Consider the following 25,827-nt stretch of genomic DNA (forward strand, 5'->3'; position numbering starts at 1 on the left):
GACACGTGGAAATAAACCACAACAAAATGGCGTGATTGATGTGAGGAAACAAATAGAAAGTGAAAATTGAGTGCTTTCTTCCGACTTTTTCACCATGAAAAACTTCAGTTTGGTTGTTTTGTTTTTGAACTTTTGCCTTTGCAACTTGGCTCTTGCATTGTTCTCGTCCAAAGAGCTGAAAATTTTCGGCGTTTTTGTGAAGCCTTATGGAATCAGTTTTAAAGATGATTACATCTTGAAAGTTTCGCGGAAGTTTGAGACGTACACAGCCTTCAACGACACATTCAAAGACTGCAATTCAACTGTTGTTAACGTTACTTCTTCCACTTCTGAAGAGGTACTCTCAAGACTCGAATCATTGTCAAACAGATGTCCCAGGGGAAGCTATAGCTGTTTTTGTAATACAGTGAATTCAGCTGAGTTTACGCTTTTGAAAGGATGGTTTATAAAAGTGCAATCTGCAGTAGAGAATTTATGCAAAGGAAACTGCTGGCAAACACTGGAGAAACTCCTTGACGGGTGTATTCAGGCAGGACAGTCAGGAATAACGGTAATTATAATTGCCTTTAATTACAAAGGTATTTGGGCACAGTTATGATTGTACAGGAAAAGTATATCTTAGAGTATGACTATCTGTCGTGGGTCGTGGGTGTGGGTAAAAGTCGTGGGTAAAAAAATAAAATAAATAAAGTCGAGGGTAAAAAAATAAAATAAATAAACTAAAATAAATAACTTAAAAAAATTAAAAAATTATTAACACGTGATGAGCTCTTTAGGTAGTGTCAATCGCTTGCCCCCGTATAGGCAGTTTTGCCATAGCCTGCGAGCAAGCTCTTTTGGGAGCTCTCTCCCCAAGAGAGCTTGCTCGCAGGCTAAGTTTGCCAAAGAAGCAAAAATGGGAGGGGGGAGTTCTTTGGCACTTTGTACCACCACCCTACTCTCCACCCCTCCCCCCCCCGACCCCGAAAACGGCCAAACGTGCTAGCGTAAACATCAGCGCATCCGTTGAGGATGTTGTTGTAAAGCCACAAGTATGACACGTATGTTGTGTCCGATCTTTTGATAAAGACTTCTACTACCAACGGGTAAAGGGGATCTGATTTTAAAGCTACAGTTAAGAAGCAAACTTGCATTAATACAGACAAAGAAATCGGTGACTAAGTTGTTCATATTAAAGTTTCATTGTTGTTAGCGACTAATCCATTGTAGATCATTACGTTATTACTTTGCTAAATTCCCCGGAACAGATTTTCAACACAGTTGGTTTCCCGTAGTTCTATTTATAATATTGTTTTTACACGTACCATTACGGAGACAAAAACCATACTTTCTAAAACTTAATGCCTCTAGAAAAACCAACAACAACAAAGTTAAATCAAAGAAATCATTAACTGCCTATGGAATCGGTCGGTGAAGCGAAAAAAAAAAAAGACAAACCCTAAATGAACAGCGCAAAGGCCATATGGCTAAACCATGTCTAACAGCCATTACATTCTGTACCTTTGGAAAACTACGTCCTTTCCGCGACAGGGAATGATACAGTTGCCAGTCTCCCAAAGGGGCGTTGCTATTCGTAGATCTAAGATTATTTTGATCGGTTTAAATACCCACAATATTGATTGCTCTATTCAAAGCCCATGTTTTTTTGAGGTTGATGTCACTCATTCCCAGAACCCCGTTCCATGTTCCCGCTTAACATCCAGAGGAAACAGCTCAAAACTTCTCCTTTGTTTTCTTTGTATACTTTACAAAATCTGGATTGCATACTGCCCCTCCCCTTTCCCACGGTGGTGTCAAAAAAATCCCTGTTGATCTTGCGAATAAAGATCTAGTGCTATTTCCAGTCAGTGACTTATGCAGTCTTTCAGCAAACGTTACGGCCCCGTTACGGCATAGTTTTATTTTTTTACTGCTTTGTTCATGGCAATTGCTTACCAATGGATAAATCAGCGTCCACTTCAAGTCTTTACAGTAATGTTGTTCAAGGGGATACGCCAGGCGGACAACATGTTACATAAACAAAAAATGAAGGGGAGGCCTACATAAACAAAGAATCAAATTTCAGAATTGGCCAAAAGGGACGGGAGGGTAAGCTGAACCGATTACGAGGGGATAGACTTGAGCCCGCAATGCTTGAGGGATGGTGTAGTTGTCAGCGAAGTTGCACACACTTTACGAAGATTTTATTTTATTATTTTAATTATTTTACCCACGACTTTTACCCAGGTTTTTTTTAAGTTATTTATTTATTTTAGTTTATTTATTTTATTTATTTAGTATTTTTTTACCCACGACTTTTACCCACACCCACGACCCACGACATCCACCCACGACCCACGACCCACGACAGATAGTCATACTCCATATCTTAGCAAGGGCTATTGGTATCCAAAAAGAAAGTTAGGGAGGAATGCACATTTTTCAAAGGTACTAGAGCAACAATTCGAAAAAGGTTTAAAATACATATGAATATTAATCAATAACATATACCTCCAAATTGAAGCTAAAGTATCTCTGAAAAGTTTGTGGTTACCCTCCCCTCGCCCCCAATTTTCTTTTGGGGTTCCATGACCCTTGCTACATGGAAGATCCACTTTTCCCACTCAGTAATCATCCCTGCCAATAATAATTGATACCTTTGAAAAATTAGGATACACAGTCTTTCAAAAACCCAAGTTTGTTGGAACATTCCAACATAATGAACAGAACATGTGCTTACCAAGTACCTACAAAAGGTCAGGAATCATCTTTCAAAATAATACAGTAGGTACAGTAAGCAGCAAGCCAGTTATTCCAGTCATAGATTTTTATGCATCAGCAGTAATAACAGTATAATATACACCATTTTGAAGGACAGTTTTATAAACCAACCCTTTGAATTCTGTCAAAAGAGTGTATGCCGTTTTTAGAATATGCCGTTTTGAAGAATAATTGTGCAATTGTTCTTCAAAATGGTGCATTCCTTACACAATATGACCTGCCTCCCAGCCATTTCTAGGAAATGGAAACTGTCCTTTGTCTCCTCAAATGTGCCTCTGTGGCCTATCAAGCCAATCCCCTTCCTTTTGCTTGTATGTATGAGGTGTTTTATTTAAACGTTACTACTGTGGGACAGTTAAGATTTCTCAAAACAGTGATGTACAAATTGTGCATTTTGTTACATGTATGAGTCCCTGTGGTTAGATCTTATGAGTTGTTTAACCATTATTTTTAAATTTTAAAACTTGTATTCTTATGTAGGAAAGTGAGAAAACCTATGTCCAGTTTGTGATTGAAATTCTCAAGTCACTGTGCATTGTGGATGGTCACTTGTCTTGTGCAGACAAGTTTATCAAAGGATTACAGACGAGTTCTTCTACTAAAGAGGTAATTTTTTGATGTCTTATATAACAGGGCTGAGTTGCTCGAAGCATGGTTAGCGCTAACCATTGGTTGAGAGGTATTAAAACCTATAGGTTGTCATGGCATTTAACCCCGGTTAGCACTAACCATGCTTCTAGCAACTGGGCCCAGTTCTCTACTGACATCTGTTTGTTCGTTAATTTTTGTTTTCAAACTCAACTTTGTTGTTAATTGTTTCAAACTGTTTTAGGTGTGCAATGGTACCATGGATTCAAACACGTGTTTAAGCCAGTGCCATGTGGTAAGGTGTTACGTAACTTGTACTCCAAAACTTTCTATCTTAAGTATGGTTCCTCCTAATACAAGGGGTGTTTTGTGTGTTCTATGACTATGACAATGATGTGGTTTCCTTTCTTGGCTAAAAAATTGTTTTTTGTAACTAGGATGTGGGAGACTTTTTTAACAATCAGGGATGCTGTGTTGGATCAGTCTCAAGAATCATGGAATGCCACAGGCATGTGAAGCTAATTTATTGTTATAATAATCATTTTATGATCTTGTGTTTAGAGGACAATTTGTCATTATCCTGTAGCAGTTTTAGAGCACATCACCAAACATTGAATTGGTTGATTCGCTCTACATTTAAAGTCTGGGGATTAAATTTTAAATCGCTGCCCACCAAAATGTGAAAGTAAATCAGTGGCACTGTGCTATGATGCTGTTTGCTTTGATCTTGAATGCTTTTTGGAGCAAAAGGTTTGGACTGATAAAATATGATCTTACATGCAGTCTGTGTAAATACTCTATCGTGTTTATCAGATATGCAAACGTTCTTTTCAAAATAAAACATGCTACAAAACTGGCAAAGAGGTCTCCTCATTCTGTCCTGAAAAAGCGTTTGTTTCCTCCAAGCTTTATTTTACTGTCAGGTTAAAGTAAAGCTCTCCTGTTTTTCACAGCTCATTGACTGATTAGTTTGACAGCTTCTGTATAAAATTGTCTGAAGCAAAATGAAAGAATTACTAGTTCACTGAGATGGGATGTACATTAACCGGTGTATTTGCAGGCTACCCCTTCTAGCTTCTTCACTGAAGAGCATTTTCCCTCAAAACACACACACAATGGCTAATTTGCTCAAACTTTTGCATTTTGGAAGACACACTATGTGGGTCAATTTTCATATCTTTTAGATAAGTGATAATTTAATTTTTCTTTGCACAGTATTCAACCACAAATTGGCAGTTATGGAGTGTTTGTAAAAGACAGCTACCGAAGATGTCACCTGAAGAGGCCTAAAGCCTGTGCACAGGACACAACGGTGAGCTTAACCTTGGGTATTTGTTAATATGTTTGTTCCATTAAAGTAAGTTGGTATGCTTAAGGGTTACTGTGCAAATTTGGTGATTTGTTTGCAGATAGTTGCCAAATGTCATAGCTTTCTTTTGGTGGCGAGGTATAAAATTCATATATTAAAGTTATTACCAAAGTTGATTCACGCTTTAAATAAGTTAAAAAAAAATAGTTCTATATTAACTGATAAGGATGAGCCGGCATTCATTCGCAAACACGGCAAAATCAAGGTTATAGTAAATAAAAAAAATGCAGGAGAGCCTGCAACTGATACCAAGAGCAGCAAAACATAAAACGGTTGCCAGCCCTGGAAAGCGTTTGTATGTCAAGTTATGATTGGTCTGTTTACCTGTTGTGTCTGGTTTGAAACCGTTGGACGGGTTTCTTGGAAAGACCATAGAGCTCAGTAAACAGAAAATCTTGGCAAGGCAAAGAACTGCTTTCACGACAACCTCAGCTCAAACCTGTCTGTCTTAAAACTTTCTAATTTGATTGCATTTTGACTTCAACTTTTTGCTGATTAATAGATCCCTTGTACACCACCTTCGCAAAGAAGTCCAACTCCTACTTCGTCTGCAAGTTCTTCTAATGGCAAGCAGATTGCAGGCATCTGTTTAGCCGTGATCATCTGTGTGGCAGGAGCTGTCATTGTGGGGAATTATTTTTATCGGCGAATGAGAAGAAGAGCAAAGATTCGGTTTGAAGACTATGGCTACTCCAGACTAAAGATGCTGGAAGATGAATTTTATTTTGATGTGGAGATTGAAGACGACGAAAACGAGGGATTAGTGCAACTGTAGTTGACCTTTTTTGTATAACTATGCTTGTACATTAAGTAAAAATGACAGTTCACATGTGTAAAGCAAGGATGTGCTGTTAAACGAGACAGTTTTCCATGCAACTTATAAGGAAAAGATGACCCGAGTGTTGCGAGGCAAGCTGCATAATGTTGAAAACTACACACTAAAACATAATTAGCAATGTTGCGAAAAAAAGATTGGTCTACTTTTTCCTGCATCTCGCAACACGGTTTTATTTGAGACAAGTAGCAAAGATGGGGTGTTATTACTCAACACATTGAAAAATTCCTTGCCCTTACTTTACCCTTGTGAACTTCGTCATATTGTTTCCCCAGGTAAGAAAACTTTAAAACTCCAGTTTGTCCCATTGCACTTCATGCTGGGCACCCTGTGATTGACTAGAATTCTATCCAGGGGGTTGGGGGAGGGAATTGCAATTCTCTTATTTACTTCGTATTACAGCAACCTGATTAAACTCCAGCCGCATGGCCGCTTTTGTTTATGTGCGACCACATATTAACCGGTTTAATTTTTTAAAGCGTTCAGAATTTTTAATATTGTACCCTACCTTTTAAGCGAGTTATTACTAAAGATAGAAGAATATAGCGTGCCCAAGACAGTTTATGAATTCAACAGAAATAGATTTTGTATTTTTCCCCTACAAAGAAAATGTGTTCCATAAAATCGTAAAGTCACCTTTTTATAGTTAAAGTTTTATACATAGATACAGATAAAATTATAAAGGCTTAGATTATATACCTTCGTTAATGTACAATTTTGGACAAAAATGCCAATAGGACATTTTCACTATGGCGTCATTTTACTACTGACAACAACCAGAATCCTTCTGGTTTTTGTTTTCTCATGCTAATTAGAGCTATTGTTCTTTAATGTCCACTGGGATTACAAAATTTGAATTTGAAAAGGAAAACAAAATGAATTCTGGTAGTTGTAGTAAAATGACGCCATCATGAAAATAGCCTATTGTGCATATAGATTTCTATCTCCCTTGAAGAAAAAACCATCAGGGAGGTAGTAAACCTTCGCTCCCCCCCCCCCCTCCCCCTCGCAAAATGTTGCTTTGACGGTGCAACAACACTGATTGATAAGGGGGATGGGGAGGGGGGCTGAGTTGTTGATGTATGAATGGTAGAGCGGTGAGGTTTGCAGGTCCACAAAACGTTTCTCAAAAGCTCTAAGCAACAACGTACAGCTGCGTCTCTTCTTTCTCTTCCACTCACTTTTCTCCCTAGTACACGCGGTTAAAACGCGAAAATGCTTGTTACAACCTATGTATTAGGCCTTCCCAAGGGGAGGGGGGAGTGGAGAGGTAGGGGAGGGGGAGGAGGAGAAGAGGAGCCTCTCTTACCCCTCCCCCCCCCCCGAAAAGCTTGATACTCAGGCTACGGTAATCATGGGAACACTTTTCGATTTTTCCCATGAAATTTACACGAGTGTTGCTATGAGCTCTTTTGAAAAACGGACAAAACGTTTTATGTTTCTTTAGAGAAACAACCTGTTACTGACACATTTACTATGTTTGTAAAAAAATTACTATAAGACGCACGGCTTTCTATCGGACAAATAATGCGTTTAATAAATATATTATAAGGATTATACAGAGCACGCCTCAGTAATGGAGTGATTTTCTGCGTCGTCAAGAGAAATTTTTGTCATACGAATATAAAAACAGTTAACACTTTTACTCAGTTCAGCTGTACTGACTCAAACTGTGTAATTTTAGGGGGGGGGGGGGGGGGGCAAATAATTATTCTTGATTTTTAAACTGTGGGCGCTTTCCATTTGAAAGAACTGGCCGGTCAGTTGGAGTAAACGGACTGCACCAGTTTGAAGTATAACTTTAGAGCGGTTTTCAATTGAGTGTCGTAAAACCAAAACCAAAGTAATTACTCTGGCCAATCTCAACAGACGAAAACAGCGCAATGAACCAATCAGAATTCAAAGCAAATACATGTAACCGGCGCCAAGCGCGGGAAAACACGTGCGAGCGAGGCACGATTGGTTTTGGTTTACATCTTATTGGTTGAGTAAGTGGTGCGAGTTTTGTCAACCAATCACAGAGCGTAGTAATGCAAAACCAAAGCAGAACGCAATTACTTTCGACACTCAATTGATTTAAAGACTGGTAGGGTAACGATTTGAGGCATTCGCAATGCAAGAATAGACAGTGAAACATTCATGGAAAATAAACCACTTTAATTTTCGGTTACCAATCATGATTCCTAATGATACAATCATACTAAACCTTCAAGAGCAAACAAACTCGTACGGTAAAATCACTCGTCGCTATAATATTTTACAATCCAAATATATGCATGGCTGAATAACTTAATCCTTGTAAAATATGTGAACACAACACAGTTTACATTATTAACAAATACATCCGCGTAAAAGCTATAGATTCTAGACCGAATTGACAGAAATTTTTGTAACAAAGTTTCCAAACCCTCAAAAACCTCGAATTTTTATAAAGATCTCTTTGCAACTGCTTGAGTTTCGTTGCAATTGATTCCTTATCCATCACGAAAAAGGGAACAAAAATAAAAATAATAAAAAAAAAACGATAAACGGGTCGACTTTCATTTCACACGCAAGCTCAATGCAGTAATCCCATCTCAGCAGCTTCTAAACCATATACATTAATCCAATACTGTTTGTTTCTGTTGACAAACACGAATTTGTCCCTTTTTTGTTTTTGTTTTTTACACAATCCCGCCATGGTCCCTATGAAAGAGAACAAAATGTTAAAGCACTGGAGCAAGAATCGGACAGGTTAGAATTAACGAATTGAAATGAGGCCTTGTTTGGTACCACCAGCCAACTAGCTAGGTTCTAAGTGTTGGAGGAAGCGGGGGGAAGGGGGAGGCTAGGTGACAACGGGGAAAACCTCAGGTTATGGGAAACTGGTTGGGGCCACTGTATTAACACAGTGGCAGAGTGGGATTAAGTAAAGCGCGCTGGGGAACAGGGTGTCAGGGGACGAATACATAGAGCGGACAGTTTTCTTTTGTTATCTTACACTGTCCTTCCTTCTCTACGTTACAAACAGGTGAGGTGAAACAATGAACCATACAAAATTCATATAGAATGGAAAATAGGACGGGGCAGGGCAGCGCTACTCTTATCTGCGTTTTGTTCCCACTGCCGAAGTCAGACTTTTTTGTTGGGGAGAGAGGGGGAGTGCGGGGTTTAGAGTGGAAATTTGTTTTCTTTCACCTACCTCATTAGTTCTGTTTCAGAGCTATGTTCTTCATCAATCTCTGCAGATGTCGATGGTTGTTGTCGCACCCCTACCCCTACCGCAGCTGCTGTTGTAGTTAAACTGCTTCCACGAGGCGATCCAGACTGTTCAACCTGACGATCTCGCAGCTGAAAAAAATATATACGTTAGACTTTGCTCACACCCATCCGCTCATCCTGGTAAGGGTTGTTTACCATTTACCAAAAAAGTTTGGTCGGGAATTTCCGTCTGAGTAGAATGTTCGTCATTTACCCCAAAAAATTGTAATTTCGGCACGGCTCAGGTGAAAGTAGCCTGAGAACGCAGATGTATTTCCGGCTGTCGCTTCTCTCCGCCGAAAAATAACCGGAAATACGTCTGTCGCAGGCTAAGGTGAAAGCTAAAGGTCTAAAAGTGCTAGGAAAGATGCGAGACGTGTAAATGGAACACAAGTTTCCGGGCATTCGAAACGTCCCAGCCGAGAGAATGGGACTACCTTTACAAAAGTTCCGTCTCTTCCGCAAATGTTCCACTGGGACGACCCAACAAGTTGTGTTCCATTTACATTCCAATCGGAATTTCCGAAACTTTTTTGTAAACGGTAAACGACCGTTCTCTCTTTTTGTCAGGGGCTTGTCTTCAATTCTTATTGAATTCTTTCCTGAAATACTTTATGATAAGTACAGATCTTTAAGGACAGTGCCTACTTTTGTTACTGCGCATACGTTCTGCGCATCTCGAGATACTGGGGTTTCCAAAAGTGGTGCCTACTAATACAGGAATATTTTTGAGCGGTTTAAAACTATACGGAGAAAGCAGAACTCGGCAAGTGTTCTTGGTATCCAAAAAGAAAATTGGGGGTAACCATGCATTTTTCAGAGATAATCAAGCTTCACTTTGGGAAAAAAACGCCATACATTGCTTTGTATTTTACTGTTTTTTAAATTAATTGATGCTTAATTATCTCTGAAAAATGCGTGGTTACCCCCCCCCCCCCCCTAAGTTTCTTTTTGGATTTCAATAGCCCTTGCTAAGATCTGCTTTCTCCGCATAGTCATAAACCGCGCAAAAATACCTCTTTATTAGTAGGCATCTTCCTTAAATACCGTCCGATGTAGGACAACCTTTTCACCATACACACTTAGCATGACAGAACAACAGTTTCTCGACGACTGGACCGGTAAACCAAAAAAGGATCATTGACTGACATCAACATACCTCGTGCAGGTACAACATGCTTGAATTCATCAGCATTTCTCGCGCTTGAGCCTGCTGTTGTGGTGTTCCAGCGGTACTTCCCAGAGGAGCAAGAGATGGATCGCTGAGGCTCATGGGATTCATGTAAGGCAAGCCTTGAAACTGTAAAGAAAAATGGGAACGGGATAGATAATACATAAGACTACGCCCCTTGTACAGACAAAACCTTTCGATTGAGTTATCTCTGCGGCATCCTATCTTTGGCAAAATGAAAGGTTTTGATGCCTGGGTCCAGCTTCACAACACCATTCTAAGCTAGGATGTATCGTAACTATTGTTTCTTGACAAAAGCCTATTGTTGGAATAACAACAGACTATTGTTCAAAAACAATACTTAGGATGGCCCCTGGATGATTGTATTTAACCAGCTTTTTCTAAAATTTCTACTTTATCAATAGACCCTTCTCCAAAATGGCGGCCGAAAATTCAAATAAGTTAAGGACGGTGCCTACTTATAGCGAAGTATTTTTGCGCAGTTTATCACTATGCGGGAAAAGCAGATCTTAGTAGCGGCTATTAAAATCCGAGAAGAAAATTGGGGGTAACCACGCATTTTTTAGAGATAACTAAGCAACAATTTATTCTAAAAAGCAGCAAAAATACAAAGCAATGTATGGCGCTTTTTTTCCAAATTGACGCTTTATTATCTCTGATAAATGCATGGTTACCCCCAATTTTCTTTTTGGATACCAAAATCACTTGCTAAGTTCTGCTTTCTCCGTATAGTTTTAAAGCGCGCAAAAATATCCCTTTATGAACCACCCATATATAGGAAACCCGAGTATCTAGAGATGCGCAGAACGTATGCGCAGTAACAATAGTAGGCACCGTCCTTAAAATTAAAAGCGTATACCCGCACTAGAAAGAGCACTTTTACTTTAGTAACCCTGCAAAGTTTCAGCATGTCAGGTGTAATATCAGCTGAGAAAATGTAAGTTGAAGTATGAAAAATTTACAGACGTTTGTGTGACTGGGGTTATGACGTATACCCCCAGTCATACAAACGTCTGTAAATTTGTCAAATTTCATCTTACATTTCCTAAACTGATATAACACCTAATATGCTGAAACTTTGCAAGGTTACTTAAGTAAAGGTGCTCTTTCCAGTGCTGGTATCAATTTTCCACTCAGTTCAATTTTAACTCGTTCAAATCTGTTGCCGCCATTTTGGAGAAGGGTCTATTTTGGAGCTCATACCAATCATTGGTTATTATTCGTGGATAAGTATATCCGTGAAGTCCCGTCAACACAGGTTCTTTAACAAAGATGACATCGAATTGTTACATGTACGATTCCGGGTACTTACACTGCCAGTTCTATAATCTGGAAGGGAATTTGGTTCAGACAAAGCAGCACTGGTGCTCAAGTTAATGCCTTCTTGGACAGCTGAAATAAAAAGAATGTTAAACACAGTTAGGATCATGCCGGCGATAAACGTACAAGCGCTTTCTGATTGGTCGAAAGCAGTGTCTCTACTACTCTTCAGAATAACCACGTGACAGACTTTTACGCAAACTCGCACCCTGATTGGCTATGCAAAGAGGACGTTCTATTTTTCGATAGACTGCCCTCACAGCGTGTATAAGGAAAATTACCGAACTAAAAAAATAACTACCTAGAGATTAACCACTTTTACCCGATTTCTTTGTTCAAAAGCTTACTCACCGGGTTATGCTAAAACAATAAGATGGCCAACTCTCGGTTTCTATTCGCCCCTTGCCAACAATAAGCCGATAAAAACCTCGAGCGTGCCGTGGAGTTGTTAATAGAAACCGAACACGGTAAATTCTTTATGGGCTCCTTTCCAATGAAAATAGAAAACACCGTTTCCGCGTTTTACTACTCACTTTCAGAAATTTAGAAGAAATTGAAACAACAGTTGAAACGATATAATCGCTTGCGGCTTGATGTCCAATACCAAAACTTCCGGAAAATTTTTCCAATTTTTGTAATCATTTCACACTTACCATTTTCCTTGATTGTGCTGATGAACTGAGCGCCTCGATCTGTCGGCTTCCACGTAGGATTTCTTATCTGAAAAAAACAACGAGATACCGATTAGGACTTCGCATTTGGAAAAAAGATCATTTACAGTTTAAAAGAGAAATCAAAACTTACCGAGAAATGAACGAGAGAAAGTTCTGTTTTTCCATGTTCAGCTTGTTCATATTGTGTTGCTTCCGTGAGGCCTTCACTCAACCACTAAAACGAATAAACACATAAAACAAAACAGATTTTAAAACATTTCAAACATCGCATGCGTACAAGTGTCAACCCGTTATCCTTTTATACAATAAAAATACAAGAAACACAACCGCACGTTTAAGCGTCCTACTTCCGGCCCTCTACGCAAAAATGTACTTCCGCTTTGGTGAGATTGATTGTCCAATTAGAATTTGAGTAAACAGTGGACCTATAACGATACCAAAAATTCGATATTCGATACCTTTCGATACTGCTCACGAGAGCACTTGGAGCAGCTGGACGCATAACCTCGTAGCATACTCCTTTGTTCTCAACACGTTTTGACGTCAAAAGTACAGACTCACGGCAAAATGGAATCTCGATTTGTTAAGTAGATCTTACGAAAATATACGAACTGTAAACATACCTCAGGGTTTCCGTGTCTTTTGACGTCCATCTGCGCAAAAGAACAAACATCGCCAACACCAACAACATCAACTGTGAAGTTTCTGAAGAAATCCACGATATCCAGAGATTTGTAGCGCAAATTGAAACACAAAAGGAACGGGGTGATGATAGGGCTGACCAACTCCTGAACCACGTATTCCTGCAAACAGATGCAAAGTACTTATTCAGTTCAGTAAAGTGAACGAGCCATATGACTCAAAAGCGCCAGTGTTGGACAAGGTTTCTTTAGCACACTCTGAACATTACTTATCCTGACAGGGTGGAATGCTAGCCTATCACAGGATACCCAACATGAAGTGACAATGAGTATTACTGATTCTCCTGGATGGGATGTTAGTCCATCACAGGACACCCAACATGGCGGAGTGACAAGGAGCATTACCACTCCTACCTAGTCTTTTGCAGGGTAGCAGGGGGATAGTTGAGAAGGATACAACCCTCCTCTTTCCTCCACAGGTACATGTTCTCGGATATCATTATTGGAGAGGCTTCAGTATCTTAAGGTGGAGGATCGTGAGTTTGTGAAAATCCCTAAGACGGGCGAGGGTGTAATCATCCTCATTTTTTCACATAGGTGAAGAGAACATTAACTCACCATTTTGTACTGGAAGACTTGAGAAAACTTTTCTCGAACCTGAAAGGCAATGGACAAAAGAACATTCAAGCGACAGCACTGTCGATGAACGATGCATTTATATATTAAAAAAGCCTGCCCCAAGCGCTTACAAACATCCCTCCCCAAAAAGCAAACAGAAAAAGTTCAAATGCTGACAACCAATCTTAAATTCGCATTCTATCGCGCGGGTGTTACCAGAGGTAGAAGGTCGATTAACTGATATTATTTCACGAAATTATCTCGCACTTAACGCCAAGGTGAAGTTGTTTTCCCGAACAGGTCTTAGTAAAACAAGGGTAGATTGCAGAAAAGAGAAAGCATTCTACGGTGGAACCTCGATTTAACGAACCTCTATATAACGAAGTCCTCAGTATAACGAACGATATTCTCCAGCCCGGCCTTTTACAAAGGCCTCGCTATAACAAGCCAATCTCGTTAGTCCCTTGGTACTTCGTTAACTCAAGGTTTCACTGTATCTATTTTGAAGAATGGATAAAAGGGATTTGAAGAGTTATTGCACCTCTTTGGTATGAGCTTTTCCTTTCCACGCGTCAGGAATGTAATGGGTATGAGATACAATCTGCTTCAACAGTTGCTCAGGATCCCATACTGAGTTCTACGAAGGGAAAAAAGCAAAAACACTATTGAATAAAACGAACGAACGAATGCTGAAGAAAACTTCTTCGCGAATCTTCGACATGAATGAAATCTCGAAATGTACCCACCTCGTCTGGTATAAAAATGTAACATGCTCGTATAATTAAACCTGAAAAACCAAGGGAAGCAATTAAACAATATTCATTGGTTTTGAGTAATCTTTAGGTTCAAAGTCAGCTTTGAGTGTAATTTCCCAATTGATAACAACTGAGCTACATAGACCAGCTAATGGTCACAGTGAGCTTTAGAATGAGAAGCCATCACAAGGCGGTGATGTGGAGGAATGGCAAACTCATTCCCAGGAATAATCCCCCCCCCCTCCCGTCTCCCCTCCAACAGCACGAGGTAAGAATTTATCTGAGGAAAGCGGTTTTGATGCAACTTTTAGTGCTGTAAATCGCACTTCTAAGCCAGCTGCGATTTCTGTGCGATTTGGTCGTGGTTTCTGCTCGATGTCGCTGCAAAAAATAGCATTCAACTGACCGTAAAAAGCTTTTCTTTGGGATCCAATCTCAGAGATAATTTTTTAGTACGTGTTCGAAGAAATCGCGCGTTTCAGACATTTTCAAATGTCACGAGCGCATCATGGCGATAAATCGCACCCAGATCACGCTGAAATCGCTGGCGCACGATATAAAAATACGTGAGAGCTTCAACGCTGAATTACATTGAAAAATGCAACAAAAATTGCACAGAAATCGCATATTTTAACGAGCCTTTCCACGTTGGACTTCAAATTTGAAGGTCGGAGGTTCAAAATCTGTTTCCACACCGTGTTTTTTCTTTTCTCTTTTTTGAAAAGATCTTAAGAAATTTTTACTTCAAATTGTCTCTCTTCACCCAGGCGTATATGGACGAATGAGTGAGTAGTGCTGAATGACCAATAAACGCATTTCAAAAGTGACCCACCTAAAATTGCTATGACAGTAAGCACATGTTCAGCGAGCAGAACATCCTTGTCTAGAAGCGTGAAGATCGTAAGGACAGCAAAAAGCGCACCAGCGAAAAACGCCAAGTTTCTACGAGATAACAATATTGACATTAGGGTTACTACCACTCATCTTTCGTGTTAAGCTTTACGATAAAAGTAAATGAATTTTATTTTTCTGAACTGTTGAAAGATACAATTGCACTAACCTATTTAGGACGCACTACTTGTTTTAATGGAAACGAAAAAGTAACAGTCCGTTTTCGTCACTTCGTCGTCAACCATAGTAATAAGTTTGAATATTTTGATCTTATTTTCTTGTGTAATTTATGCATGTTTTTTGTTGTTGTTGTATCGATTTACTCTTGAGGGCTACAAGTTTATTAGTGAGAAATAATATACGGAGAAGGTGTACAGAATATCCTTGTTGATACTGGGGCTTAAAGGGTTAACAGGCTGGAAATATACCATCACATTTCTTTCATAAGTTTATTAGTGTTAGGAACTGTTATGTATCACCTAGGCTGAAGTTTCTACGAGATAACAATATTGACATTAGGGTAACTACCACTCATCTTTCGTGTTAAGCTTTACGATAAAAGTGAATGAATTTTCCTTTTCTAAACTGTTGAAAGATACAATTGCACTAATCTATTTAGGACGCACTACTTGTTTTAATGGAAACGAAAAAGTTTCGGTCCGTTTTCGTCATTTCGTCGTCAACCATAGTAATGGGTCTGTATATTGTAACCTTAGTATCTGTAATTTATGCATGCTTTTAGCTGTTGTTGCATTGATTATAGTCTTGAGCGCTACAAGTTTATTAGTGTAAGGCACTATTATGTATTACCTTGGCTGAATAAAACTGAACTCTACTGCTACTACATGGTAAAGGGAACGATACAATGATCGTGACAAACTCCAACATCACAGATCTACAGTTCACCATCACCGACAGCAACATTACAACGAGCTGACTAAAGTATTATCAAAGTAGCAATAGTTCTTGAAAATGGCATTGTTCATCATATGTCTCAGTTGATGATCACACAGATTCTCCAGAGTAGTGCCACAAAAGATATACGGAGAAGGTGTACAGAATATCCTTGTTGATACTGGGGCTTAAAGGGTTAACAGATGATACTACTCACTTGGCTATGATGGCCATAAAAGGAGATACGAACAGATTCATGTACTTAGAAGCTGGTTCGTACGCTTTACTTAATCTACAAGCAAGAAGAAAAAAATAATAATCAGTCCAATTCAACAGACAACAGACATAACTAACCCATCAGCAATGCTTTACGTTGAGAGTTAAAGGTTTTCATGGCGCCCTGTACGGGTAACAGACGTGCCCGTGTCCGTTTTACATTATTTTTGCGGTGAAATAGGACCAGACATCTGCTTATATAGGCATCAATGGCTGCTGCTATCAGTCTATTTGTTGGTCTCACCCCCTTTTATGATTGTGAAACAAGATACAGTGAATGAACGAACATGATATAGACACTAGGGGGGGGGGGGGGGGGGGTTACTGCCAGAGATTTGTTACGTTCCACAAGAGAGATCAGTGAAAGTACTGTGAGACGGGGCCTACGGTTTTTCGTCCTAGAAAGTCTAACCATGTGTAGATGTCAAAGCAAAGGCAGCAGTTTCTCCTCAGTTATTTCAAGACCCTGAGTATCGAGCAGAGCAAATGTTAGAATTTTGCAAAAATTTAAATCTTTCACGACTGCGCAAATGAAACACGCCTCTGGTGTACCCTTGTTAAAAAAATACTTAGTTACGTAGACTAACACATTATCATTGACCTACCTTTTATTAAGCTCGTGGTCCAATTCATTAAAATGCCGAAAAAACATCCTGCCATAGGACGACCTATGAAGAAAGGAGACACTGCATCACGGGATATTCTTGGTCTATCTTAGGAGGGGGGAGGGAGGGGTGATTTTTGGCAATAGGAATGGATAAAGTGAACTAAAATACAGTCAACTCTAGATCTCTCGTAAGCGACCACCCTTGGGGCACGACAAAGTGGTACGCTTACGAGTGGTGGTCGCTTACGGGAAAGATCAATGAAATAAGCCTTATACTGGATTGATTAATTATTTACATAAGAATATTACCTTAGCAGCTAAAATTAGGCAAATAGCAACTAAGTTATTTAATTTTTTTCACATCTATTCATTCTTCTGACGGAACTTTGTATAACATTTTGGAACAGATCACTGTAACAATTCCCGTTTATCTACAGATCTATTTATAGCTATCTTCTCTGTCTGTAAACTGTTATTATCTGTTAGCAGTCCGGGGTAGCGTCATTAAAAATTGAACTTTTATTACTTCTGAGTAATGATTTACTAACGATCATATGTGATTACGTTGGGTGGTCGCTTACCAGGAACAGAAAACAAAAGAATATGTCAATTTTCTGGCCTAAAAAGTGGTCGCGGTCCCTTAAGAAATTTGAGTGGTGGTCGCTTACGAGAGAGCTCTTGAAACAAAACGGTTGTTTACGAAGTGGTCGCTTACGGGAGGTGGTCGCTTACGAGAAGTGGTCGCTATGAGAGAGTTGACTGTACATGTAAAAAAAACATACAGAAAGCACAAAATCAAGAATCTCAAGTATCTCAGCCTAATTTAAATCATCCACACGGACTCCATTCGTGCTAAACGTTTTGTTGTGACTTTTTCTTCTTATGTTACAGCTTTTTGATGACCTATTGTTCTTTTTCGTATTTATAGATTTCAACATATACATACTAGTATGTGCGCATTTTCTTTTTACTTGATTATGACGTTAAGCTAGCGTCGAAAAGTCGTCGTTTTTAGCCATTTTTAAACCTCAAATCTTAATTTTTCCAGTTGTCGCACCTCTTTCGGCATTGTGGGGTTAGTGCTAAATTGTAGGTGCTACACAAGTAGAAGACTACCTTATTTATGAACTTTTGTTTAGCTTCCCGATTGTTTACGTATTCCCCTCCGAGCCAAACTTAGGCCTCATTTGCAAAGATACGGAAGCTTTATTTTAAATGAAAGAAATACGTGGGCATACAAACGCAACAAGCGCAACAATTAATGAAAATAAAAAAACCTATACGAGCCTTACCATCTGCGTGCTCCAAAAGAGTCAGGCTCTCTTTTCACCATCTGTGAAATGAGTAAATTAAAGGAAAATAACGCTTTAGGGATGGTGAATAGTCTTTCAAAAGATATGCATCTCGCCAAGTTTTTGTCAAATTTCTGCGGTTTTACACGGTCTCGATTTTATTTCCTTTCTTCTTTTGTAAGACTACGAAAATCTTGGGCTCACAGAAAAGAGTGCTAGTCTCGTTGTCCACGTTTCTCGCATCGAATTTACTTTTCGTCACCTCTGGCTTTGAAACAAGCACAGATCTCCGCAATACATCAAAGTTGCGGAGTGCTATCAAGTTTGCAATCTTTGCTATATCCGATGTTCGGAACGTTCCACTGACGTTTTCAAAGAATGCATGGACCTTTCCTTTCCAAATCAACTTTAAATAAAAATAAAAAGGTTTGCTTGTAGTAGACATTTAGTCCTAGTGAAGATACACTATTAAAATTAAACCACAGCACCTACCTCAGCATAGGTGAAGAACGAGTATAAAATAACCTAAAGAAGAATAAAAGGTGAAAGAACAAAGTTTGCGACTCCAATCCAGAAAATCCGCCTGGACAGCCTGCAAGAGCATCATACAAAAATAATTATTAATCTACAGTTATAAGTAACAATGGTGACTTTTACTAACTTTACTAACTGCGAGGATCTTTCTTCTATTTGATCTTTCATCCACAGTTCAAAATGTATGTTTCATATATTCACAATCATTTATTCATCCTTCACGGGTATATTATGAACTCACAATATGATCAGTTCCCAGTTTGCTGGATAGCTCAGTTGGTAGAGCTGCACCGGCATCGCAGAGGTCATGGGTTCAAATCCCGTTCAAGCCAATTTTTTCTTCAGGCTTTCTTTTCGCAACTGCTTTAGTTGCATACTAACTGCAAGGATCTTTCTTCTATTTGAATGATGACATTACTCAGCAGTAGAGAGTAGTCATGTGCCCCAGATAATTACAAACTTTCTCAGGTAAACAGATCTCAGACACCCTGTACAGTGCCTCAGTTGCTAATCTGAACGTTCCCGGTTTGAGAAACAACTGAATTTTGAGGCATAAGCTGATTGGTGGAAACAAATTACATACAAACTCATACACTGACCCTAGTGTACCGCTGGTACTTACCTTTGTGCCAACACAAATCTACAAGAAACAAAAACAAATAGTGTTGTTATAAAAAGACAAACGGATTCATGCAAATCTAATGCAACATTTTGGCCGTTTAATTTCATAAGATTACGGTATGCACTTGTACACAGCATAAGCTATATGCCAATTGAAGGGTTTTATGCAAAACTATCGTAAGTGACGATTTTGGCATTTTTTTTAAAATGTCATCCAAATGAGCTGAATTTTTGCATGTGGTCTTTGATTTAATAGAAAAACATTGCCCTGTATTTTTTTTCGCAGATTTCTACTTCATTTTGAAGAAAAACCTTAAGCAAAAAACGGGTCGGCGTTCTTTGCATTCTTTTATTCAAAGCGGAAACAAAAGAAACCGATTAAGTTCTTTGTTTCGTAAAATCAACCGAGCGGGAAATTTGAAGTCCGATATAAATAACAATGGTATCTTAACCCTTTATTACACAATTATTGTGTAAAACTAACCTGTTAGCTGGATTCCTGTACTCTTCTCTTAATTTCCAGTTGTTCTGAAAAGGACTTCCTGGGCCCCAGAATAGAATCAGTTTTAGGTTGTATTTCATTCCTTCTGTTAAAAATGCCCTGTAGATAGAATATTCATGATTTAAAAGTGTGTTAAATCACATAAAATTTTGAGATTTTTGAACCATTTGCTACATGTAGATGTACTTAGGGAGGTAGACAAAGGTGCACTAATTTAAACAACCGAGTGTTTCTGTTGAGAGACTATTTGCTGATAGTTGCCCAATAGAAATTTGATGTTCTTAATACAAATATTAGCCTAAGAAGAGAAGCTTGACTAATAATAATTGCTAGTTTTTGAAACATTGAATTTCCAAGGTGCAACTATCAGACCAACAGACTCCCTCATAAATAGAATTAAAATCATTTTATTGGTAATTAGTGGCCATTTTCAAAGTTGTCTGGCCAAAAAGTTCTGAGATTATCACCTACCTCTCGCCCACAAGTGGAAAGTTGTAAGAACAAGAAATGACTGACTTGTTCTGCATTGCCAGCATGTAGTTCTTCCATCTTAAAATGCGATGATGGATATCTATTTAAACCAAATGAACAAAATTAATGAAATTCGTATCCTCACAAGTAGATGTAGTTTGTGCAGGTCTAACTTCTTACCTTCAAGTAACTGGTTCTGATGCTTAATGTTGTAAAAAAAAAAACAACAACAACAACTATCATCTTCACACGTAGTTTAATGGCCTCAAAAAGTCAAGTTTGAAACTGTTTCATCCAAGGCCTTCTAGTTGTGTGTGAGAAATGCAGACATAGACCCCGTTCAGACCAATAGCTCTCCGACTACCTGGTGGTCAAGCAAGGGCACCTAGTCTGCTGAACATAGCTTTTTGTCAATGCCCAAGCAAAAATCTGACCACCGTGCTCAAGCACAGTACCTAACTCAAAGGGTAGTACTCGGGCACAGTCTTCCTGGGTACAGGCACAGGTCTGAACCAGATTTTATTTGTTCCCACGCCTTTTCCTGATGCCTCCCAATAATACAGTAAAGAAAATTGCTTGTGCTAAATTAACGGAGGAGAACACAGTTGTTCCTTGGGCCCCAAGCAGCCTGAACAATGTTGTTTTCAGTGACTGGGCACAGGGCACTGGTACAGGCACCTGCTGAACTGGGCCATAGACTGTACATGTCAAAGCAGGATCAACAATATATTTACCAAGTTCTGTTAACTCTTCTTTATGTACACACATTTGATGAACCTGCTGTACTTCTATTAATCGCTTTTGAACATCCTGCCACTGTAGGTTGGTAAGTTCATTCTGAAAACAAGACAAAAAGATATAAACATTGATACAGTACAGATGAGGTTTAGACAACACAACATCACTTAGATCATGAGAGAGGACATCAAATAGCTGGCAATAAAATATATTATAAAGAGAAATGTAACAGCTATTGTTTTCATTCTTATTCTGGAATATGGTTCAATCGAAAGCGACCTACAATGTGAATATGTATGCCTACCTCTGATATTCTCAGTGCAGTTTTATAAAATGCCCGTATTTCCAAAAGCTTAAAGAAATGGATCACAATTCTTGCCAAACGAATCAGCCAAAAGATAAAAGCTATGATAAGACAAACAACTATGGCAGGTTCCATACTGCAAGGAAAAAACAAAGACACAGACTGAGACATTTATAATTATATCTATTTATTTCCACTATTGAGTTACTTCTTACTCATCTATTTATCTTACAAACTGTTTATTGTTATTATTATTGTAAAACATGATATTTGTTACACTACCTATCTCAATAATTTTTAAGGGGTTAGTTTTGAAAGAAACTGTACTGCTGTGTCAGTGGGGAGTGGAAACTAATGGTTTGGTTTTATCAACGTAACTTGGCCACTGTAAACAGATTCAATTAGTTCTGACAAAAGGCTAAAGTTCAAAATGTCAGCACTCAAATCTGTTTACAGTGGCCAAATTACCTCTAAATTATCAACTCTGTTGATGAAACCAAACTTTCAACAATTATTAGCCTTTGCTATAAATTATGTATTTTACTATTATTATATATTATTGTAGTGTATGTTTGTGAAGTTTTCCAGGCAACTTTATCAACAAATGGTTTTCATTGACCACAACATTAATTTTGTTGTGTTAGTAAGTATTTAGCAATGTTTGTATAGTGTATGTGTCATTTTAAAGAGATCACAAGTTAAAATCAGCTCTTGTTGCATGAGGTATGTGACTAACCCCACTTGCAAAATAAAGACCTTATTTAATGATTCAGATTGTATTTTGACTGATACCTGACATATTTGTAATCATTTAATGGTAAGACCTTTCTTTGGTATTATAATTATGTCTATGATTCAAAGATAAGCACCTAACAATATATTTTTGCAAGAAAACTATGGAGAAAAATCTGCAAACAATAAACAAGTTGTAAGTTAATAAAATAATATTGACAGTAATAAGCAACTTACTGTTGTACTTTGTGGAAATGCACTACATTAGAGAATGTAGGGGTCTTGTGATTAAATAAAGTGTCGTAATCCACACATAGGACCAAGAATGACGTAAAGAGAACTACAAACACAAATTGGCTGAAAGAAAAGAGAAATATACTCATTTAAGACTGTTGACCCCCAATTTTCATTTTGGATTTCAATAGCCCTTGCTAAGATATTCTTTACCTACACAGGCATAAACTGTGCAAATTAACTTTGAAATAATAGGCATCTTCCTTAAGAAATAAGATGTTCTCAGACCGTCACAAGATGTACAGAACATTATGCACAGTAGCAAAAGGAGACATCATCCTTAAATGTAAAATTACAGGCCTGAGTCTTAAATTCTCAGGTAATTAAATGGAAATAAAGGACAATGAAAGAAATGGTTTTAAATGCCCACAGCAACTGAAAAAAAAAAATGTCCCAGAGTGGAAGGATGAAGATCCTTTCAATGTTCATTAAGACACTATATTCTAGCAAAGAAAGCAAGTCTGGGCCTGAAAGGCTACAGATATTTTGCTTCTGTCCAACAGCTTGATTATAACTGCCCACTTAAACACAAATTAAACAAGTAAAGAGATACATACACTAGCTCAAAAATCTCATTCAGGAGAATACAAACAAATCCATTATTTCTGTGATATTCATATATGTGGTAAACAGTTAAGGACAGCAACAGTTTTAAGTGTAATAAAAAATTAATTAGTTTTCTCAAAGCCTAGTACTTGTTTTAATTAAATTTTTGCCCTCTTGATGGCACTCAATTATTCCGCTGAGAATATGGTAGCATGGTTTAGTATGTTATTTTAATTACTGATTTCATCAAACCACAGATCAAGAGAATCTGGAAAGGATATCCGAATGAAGAACTCATCAAGATTTTCTATGTGATTCCAATGACCTGTATGAATAAAACAAAAAAGGTAAGGATGGTTTGAGTTAATTACTATAGTTATACATCTACATCATACCAGAGCACAATCATTGTAAAGGTTCAGTTGCTAGGAGAAAATCAAGCAGGATAATTTAGGTACTGCTAGCTTTTTGAACAGGAACGATCAAAATTACTGTAAAATGTGCTAAAGCTGCTAGCAGAATCTTAGCTTCACAGGAGGAATGTTTCATCAATTGTCCAACACATCTTAATGACAAATTTCAACAATGAATCTTGATATTATCCTAATAAAAGTCTTTGAATATGTGTATGATAGGCTGGCATGTATTGGTATCTTGGTTAGTATAAGACCTATATGTATGTTTCACCAGTCTGTTGCTTTAGCATGCTGATGATGCTGATAATAATAATACAGTCAAGTGCATCTGAGAGTGGACAGAGGCGTGTAACTAACGTTTCGATAGGGGTGTTCATTGAGCCCCAAAGCTTGCTGAGCGCCGGAGGAGCTCTTACTACGGGGGTCCGGGGGCATGGTCCCCCAGAAATTTTTGAAAATCTAGGTTCCCAGAAATCTCATTTCCTGCATTTTGAGACCCATTTTAGGCAAATCACAACTTTGTTTTACAGCAGTTTTTTAAGCTATGTACATCATTTCGACGGCATAATTGTTTCAATTTAAACAAGAAAGTTCAATGTACATTCCGCGCCCTGTCAAGCTCTGATAGCTATTCGATCTGCTGATAGTCATACACCAAGCTAGTAAACTGCATCATTCTCGGGTGTAGGCCTAAGAAAAAATTGACTATCTCGTCAAGATTGACAAGCATTAGTCCCATATCATATTTGATATGCATGAGAGCCAGGGCGGACAGCCTTAACTCTTCCCCATGGTACACCTCACGTAGTTGTTCAACCTCCTCATTGTGCTTATGGAACGTTCACATTCACAAGTGATGACTGGAAGGGTGGCAGCAATTTTCAGGAGCATGTACAGGTTGGGGAAGTCGTCGGGATCACATGCTTTTAGTGATGAAGCACACGAATCAGCAATGATTCGTCCGCTGAACCTTAATTTTCCACCTCTGGAATTTGAAGGAAAAGAGTTGTGGAGAGGGTATTTTCTATGGCTTTTTTGGGCGGATGCAGTTTTACCGCAAAAATGAAATGTCATTAAAATTTTGAATCTCCAAGGTTTCTTGACAAATTTTCTTTTTACTGAGGATAAGGTAAAAGGCCTAAAGAACGGGTTTGTATCTCTATTTTTTCTTTGGTTGATGTATTTCGACCACAGGAACTTTATTTAAAAGTTTTTCTTCTGCCATTATTGATCTTCAAAGGGGGTCCTCCACCCCCCCCCTCCTACGCACCTGGGACATGTCTTATAACAACCTGCCCTAATTTGGTAAGGATTAGATAGCATGTCGCATCAAGTGCTGATTATTTGATTTTTGACAACCTGTTATGTATACACACTCAAAGAACAGTATAATGAAGATTGGATGAATTTGTGGCTAACAAAAACCGCATTCAGATACATTTAATTCATAAGAAAAGGTGTCAGTATTATTCACTATTGACTAAAAGGCATCAGAGGGGAAGTCGGATGCATGTACAAACATGTCTAAAAATAGCCAATCATAGAAATAGTTTGATACCAAATTAGGCTATCTTTCATGTGTAGATACAACCTATACGGAACATTTTTATATAACATTCTATCCACATATTATTTGCTAGATCTAATCAATTATATATTCAGCTCATTCTAGATCTGTACTTCAAACTATGAATAATTATATAAATGATAAGGTGTCATTAAATTATTACAAAATTTGTGGCAATATTAAATTAATATGCTTGTAGGGTGCACTTTGAAGACAATTTAACGCTGGATCGACGACAAACCCTTTGATGCGTGCTTTCGTTTTCATATTTATCAGTATTTATATAACTGACAACTTCCCGCCTGAAACCCAACAGTCATTAATTTTACCTGTATTTACATACCGTACGTTTTTCAATAAATTACCTTTCTCAATTTCTTCGAATCCGCGAGCACCAATATCAAAGCCCTGTGGAGGTAAGTCCTCTTCAGGATCATCTGAATTTGAGTTCAATCGTGTGTACTGCGTGCGAAACCCAGCCATGCCTCTCAAACCTTGCTGGGCTGTTGATAATGTCACGGTATTTCTGTGTGTATATCAACGATCGCTCATGCATAAAGTGGAGTGAGCACTTATCGCTTCCCTGTACTTTGAACGATCCAGAAAGCACAAACGTATTTTTTTACAGTCCATCTTCATAAAACCATCGTAACGTTGACATCTTGCATCCCAGCGTGTTTTTTTGAACGAACGCGAAGAGATTCACCTACGCCATTTTCACAGATGCGTCATCGTGACTGCACAATACAATAGTTTTCTCCACCAATGTCGGTCCTTCAGTATCTTTCCCGCTTCCACTTTCTAAATTTTATATTATGGTTAGTCGTACTTGCTTTCCGTCATTCCAGGAATTGTAATAGGACTTGAATTTCCAACAGATCGGCCTGTATTTCGTCAGCCTTTATTTGTCGAAATTTTACAATACACTTTGTTTATATCGTAGTACGCATGCGTCGATGATTGCGCTTGCGAGAGATCTGGGTCGGGCTGACACCCTGGGTGCTATCTTGAAAGCGAAGATCTGGGGACGAGGAAAAGGCCTTCTGACTTGTCATTCAAACGAAAAGAGAGTCAAGATCGAGAACGAGTTCGGGTTATTCAGTTAACACAAAGCGATTCTGTGACAAACGCCCTGTTTCAAGCTCCCTTG

General features: G+C 38.5%; 1 protein-coding gene and 1 pseudogene across 2 annotated transcripts; one reads left to right on the plus strand and one right to left on the minus strand.

Moving 5' to 3' along the window:
• LOC146461670 (uncharacterized) lies at positions 1 to 8,081 on the plus strand. Its single transcript, XM_085086761.1, has 6 exons — positions 1 to 550; positions 3,241 to 3,366; positions 3,593 to 3,643; positions 3,786 to 3,856; positions 4,564 to 4,660; positions 5,220 to 8,081. The coding sequence occupies exons 1-6, from the start codon at positions 95 to 97 to the stop codon at positions 5,490 to 5,492; spliced, it is 1,074 nt and encodes a 357-aa protein (XP_084942887.1). The 5' UTR covers positions 1 to 94; the 3' UTR covers positions 5,493 to 8,081.
• On the minus strand, positions 7,689 to 25,627 carry LOC146461671 (autophagy-related protein 9A-like; annotated as a pseudogene). The gene is made up of 24 exons (XR_014857373.1): positions 25,043 to 25,627; positions 22,972 to 23,019; positions 22,706 to 22,766; positions 22,092 to 22,211; positions 21,123 to 21,258; positions 20,815 to 20,917; positions 20,081 to 20,180; positions 19,592 to 19,708; positions 19,109 to 19,126; positions 18,445 to 18,544; positions 17,953 to 17,993; positions 16,659 to 16,721; positions 15,995 to 16,069; positions 14,825 to 14,934; positions 13,984 to 14,024; positions 13,779 to 13,874; positions 13,238 to 13,276; positions 12,602 to 12,781; positions 12,109 to 12,192; positions 11,958 to 12,024; positions 11,297 to 11,376; positions 9,952 to 10,092; positions 8,734 to 8,882; positions 7,689 to 8,237 (listed from the first exon to the last, which is right to left on the minus strand). The product of XR_014857373.1 is annotated as an autophagy-related protein 9A-like (transcript).
• Positions 25,628 to 25,827: the final 200 nt, after the last annotated feature.

This window comes from Pavona decussata, unplaced genomic scaffold (assembly GCF_977016875.1).
Source record: "Pavona decussata unplaced genomic scaffold, jaPavDecu1.1 SCAFFOLD_195, whole genome shotgun sequence".
In the NCBI taxonomy this organism is placed as follows: Eukaryota; Metazoa; Cnidaria; class Anthozoa; order Scleractinia; family Agariciidae; genus Pavona; species Pavona decussata.

Coding starts and splice junctions, on each gene's coding strand:
- LOC146461670 (XM_085086761.1), top strand. CDS start 95: ATGAAAAACTTCAGTTTGGTTGTTTTGTTTTTGAACTTTTGCCTTTGC. Junction 3,644..3,785: donor GTTTAAGCCAGTGCCATGTG/GTAAGGTGTTAC, acceptor TTTTGTAACTAG/GATGTGGGAGACTTTTTTAA. Junction 4,661..5,219: donor CCTGTGCACAGGACACAACG/GTGAGCTTAACC, acceptor GCTGATTAATAG/ATCCCTTGTACACCACCTTC.